Raw genomic sequence first — 3,928 nt, forward strand, 5'->3', positions numbered from 1 at the left:
GGAGACCCCAGGTGAGGAGGCTGGGGACCGGGTCGGGGGTGTAGTGCCTGTTCCAGGACTGGGCTCTGGCCCCCAGGAACGTCTGGTGTGCAGCGGGGACCTTGGAACAGGGTCTGTGTGCAGCTCTGTGAGAGTCAGTGCTGATTTCCTGTTTTTGACCCAGGTTATGTAAGAAGTTAGTGTGCGGGGAAGCTGATAGGGAAGCAAATAGGGAAGATAGGAACTGTGTACTATTTTTGAAACTTCTTTGTGTGAACTGATTTCAGAATGAAAGGCTGAAACGTTTTAAAAGCAGACTGAGCCCTCCCCAGCCCTGGTCCAGATGGGACCCGGGGTTTCCTGGAGAAAACACTTCAGATGGATGAAAACTCAGATTGCAAATGGAGAACTTAACAATTTTAAGAAAACCCATAGGAAAATCTCTTCATATAGTAACAGAAAATATTTTGAAGTAACCCACTAATACATTTAAGAATATTAATGGTGAAAAAGTTTGCTTGTAATCATGATACAGCAGTAAAAAAAGACACATACTAAAATACTTCCAATAATCAGTACTAGTTATCAAGATGGACCGATTAAAAAGCCCAAGGAAATTAACTGGCCGGGAGGCACAGACTAGCGGCTCTGGCTGTGGCTGCTGCAAGGGGATGGGACCCAGTGCGCCCCGGGGCGGGGGGGGGGGGGGGGCGGTCGCCAGAGAGGAGTCACAGGGGCAGGCCAGAGATGTGGGCCCAAGGTCACCCAGGGGACAGCGTGGCAAGGTCAGCAGTCTGGAGACTGGCCCACCATCCGTGGTTCTCCCAACTCCTCTGCCCACAAGCACCCCTGTGCCCCACGTAGGCGCCCTGGCTCCGGAGCCCTCCCCCATCTCACTGTGGGTGGGGCATGTAGGGTCAGGGTGTGTGGGTTGAGAAAGTGTGAAGGAGGGAAGGAGCCAGCCCAGGCCCCGTCTTCCACCACCACCCCCTGCCTCTGCTGAGGATTCCCCCGGCACAGCGGCCACCAGAGGCCCTGGGAAGATGCCTCCCTGGGAAGTCCCGGGTAGGCCCCCCGCGGGGCTGGGGGGGGGGGGGTCAGGGAGGATGCACTGGACGCTTCATGGGGAGGAGAGGAAGCCACCACCCAGCAGTGCAGGGCTGACCCCAGGTCATAGCCCCTGGGCCACGGGCGCTTGCCTGGCTGAGGCAAAACCAAGCAGAAGTCGAGTGTCCCTCCCAGGCAGGCCACAGGAGCCACCCACCCTGCCCCTGCGGGGCGAAGCAAGCAAAGAACGCTGGGGTGTGGAAAGCGTTTATTCTCTTTCGGTCTTGGCTGGCACACCATTAGCGGGCCCCGGGCTGCGCTGTGGGCTCCGCTTTCCTGGGGGCCCCCCGTCCAGCCGGGGCTTAGCGGCCTCTGCATCTTGGGTCGGTGGTCAATCGATGGTGTTTGCAAAACGGGACAGACTTGTTGGTGCGGCAGGGCCCTGGGCGCCTGACGCCGGGGCTGGCCAGGTGGGCAGGCAGGAAAGCCTGTGTGTGGGCGAGCGTGCAGAGTGCAAATATGTGTGTGTGGGTGCATATGTACGCGTGCGTGTGCGAGGCCGCGAGCTTGCTTAACGCGCAGGCTGCAGGAAGCTCCGGCACGCCGGCCGGCCTGCAGGGTGCTCACGGCAGGGCCCGGAGGAAGGCGGGTCCTAGGCTGAGCAGGAGCCCTCCCGCCAGGGCCCAGGAGCTGCGCGCCGTCCGGGCCACCCTGTTACAGAGGTCCTTTTCACAGCACGTCACCTCCTGCACTTCGAACTTAGTCAAGACCCCCTGGCTCAGGCTCTCAGGGTTGGTCATCTGTGAGAGCTGCGTCATAATCTTCGTGGCCACCTCGCAGGAGGGGGCGCAGCCCTTGTGCTGGGACTTTACCTTCTTTCCTGGGGGCAAGGAGGGAGGAACGTGGCAGGCGAGCCCCCTCAGGTGGCCCGGGTCACTCATCCCCTGGGAGCACGAGGCCCTCCTCTGCCGCCGGAGTCCCCTCCGGTCCCGCCAGGCCCCCACACGCTCCCCCGGAAGGCCCTGGGGGAGGCCACCCCTCAGCTGGCAGATGGGGACACTGAGGGAGGCTGGAGCAGGTCCCCTGCCATACCTGCGCCCATCTGAGAGAATGGGAGGCCTCAGGGCAGAGCTCCCTGAACCGCCCGCCTGCATCCTCTGGGTGCTGCAGACTCACCAGTGCCCAAGGTCGCAGTCATGTCACTGTTGAAGCAGACGCCGGACATGGGACATTGGATGGGCTGGCACTGGCTCTTGGCCTCCAGTTCCAAACAGCTGTAACACTGCAGGCTGAGGACTAGGCCGGTGGGGAGGGCAGGAAGGCTGGGCTTAGAGCCCCTGAGGCCAGAACCATTGTGGGGGGCCGGGACCGTGTCCTGGAGCACAGACCCCTCACATACACAAAACCACACAGCCTCTCGCGGTGGCGGCGGGGTGGGGGTGGGGGTTGCCACCCACGGTCCCCCCCGCCACCCCCCACCTCCCGGTGCAGACCCCGCCGGTGCCCTGATGCTCACCACGCTCCCAGCACAGCAGGAAAACCAGCAAAACCAGCTGGAGGCCTCTCATGGCTCCTGGAAACAGCACGTGTGGGTGGGACCCTGGGGGCACCCCAGGCTCAGGCTCCTACCTCCCCAGACCCTGGCCCTCCCTGGATGACCCCTCCTGGGCCTCCACAGGGATTCAGACGGGGATACAGACGGGGCTCCTTCCCGCTTCACTCACCTACTAACGTCAGGCTCCCTTCGGGCGAGCGGGCATCTGGAGCCTCTTCCCTGGTGGCCAAAGAACTTGTTCTCCAATCTGTTGGTGCCCCACCCAGAGGAAGCCGGGGCCGGGCTCTCCTGTCTCCACCTCTTCCGGGAGTTCTAGCTGTCAGACCCCAGGCAGGACCCTGAGTCCCAGACCAAGAGGGGGTGTCACCTAGCTGACAAGCAGTGACTTTGGGGAAATTCCAGAAGGAAGCTGGGCGCCCCTCCCTCCCCCCTGCCCCGTTTCTGGCTCCACCTTCAGAGGTCGTCTGTCTCCCTTCCTCCCCCAGTCCTCCCCACCCCCCCATCCCACAAGCCTGTCCTGTCCTGCATGCATCGTCCCCAAAAAAGTACCCCCCAAAATCACAAAAGCAAAAAGAAAAAATGTTGAACGTTTCAATACATTGTTTTTCGTTTTCCTGCTGCACCTGACTTCCATGTAGTGATGGGTGTCGAGCAGCTCATTTTTATGGCCTCTTCACCTTGTACATTGATTCTTCGGTCGAACTTATCATTTATATAATCTTTTAAAAAATATTTATTAATTTATCTTGGGAAGAGCAGGGGAGGGCCAGAGAGAGCGGGGACAGAGGGTCTGAAGCAGGCTCTGTGCTGACAGGCTGACGGCAGTAAGCCCGATGTGGGGCTCGAACTCACGAACCCCGAGATCCTGACCCGAGCCGAAGTTGGACGCGCAGCCAACCGAGCCACCCAGGCACCCCTAAATTCACGTGATCTTAAACATCCAGTAGACGTAACATTAGCTTATTTGACTGGCAAACTCAGAATAAAATCAAAACGTATGCTTCTGGGGGCGCCTGGGTGGCGCAGTCGGTTAAGCGTCCGACTTCAGCCAGGTCACGATCTCGCGGTCTGTGAGTTCGAGCCCCGCGTCAGGCTCTGGGCTGATGGCTCGGAGCCTGGAGCCTGTTTCCGATTCTGTGTCTCCCTCTCTCTCTGCCCCTCCCCCGTTCATGCTCCGTCTCTGTCCCCAAAATAAATAAACGTTGGAAAAAAAAAAAAAAAAAAAGTATGCCTCTGTTCTACTTAGTGACGCGAACTCAGGAGACCTAGCTGTGTTTCCTGAACCAACGATATCCGATCTTATTTACCCAAGATTTACCCAAGTCACATACACTCGAACAGCATTTG

General features: G+C 59.2%; 1 protein-coding gene across 1 annotated transcript; it reads right to left on the reverse strand.

Moving 5' to 3' along the window:
• Positions 1-1,277: 1,277 nt before the first annotated feature.
• Positions 1,278-2,873, reverse strand: LOC122495880 (lymphocyte antigen 6H-like). The gene is made up of 4 exons (XM_043601942.1): positions 2,751-2,873; positions 2,543-2,599; positions 2,203-2,322; positions 1,278-1,906 (listed from the first exon to the last, which is right to left on the reverse strand). Exons 2-4 carry the CDS (start codon positions 2,592-2,594, stop codon positions 1,650-1,652), a joined length of 429 nt encoding a protein of 142 aa, XP_043457877.1. The 5' UTR covers positions 2,595-2,599; positions 2,751-2,873; the 3' UTR covers positions 1,278-1,649.
• Positions 2,874-3,928: the final 1,055 nt, after the last annotated feature.

The sequence above is a fragment of the Prionailurus bengalensis genome, chromosome F2 (genome assembly GCF_016509475.1).
Source record: "Prionailurus bengalensis isolate Pbe53 chromosome F2, Fcat_Pben_1.1_paternal_pri, whole genome shotgun sequence".
NCBI classification, from domain to species: Eukaryota; Metazoa; Chordata; class Mammalia; order Carnivora; family Felidae; genus Prionailurus; species Prionailurus bengalensis.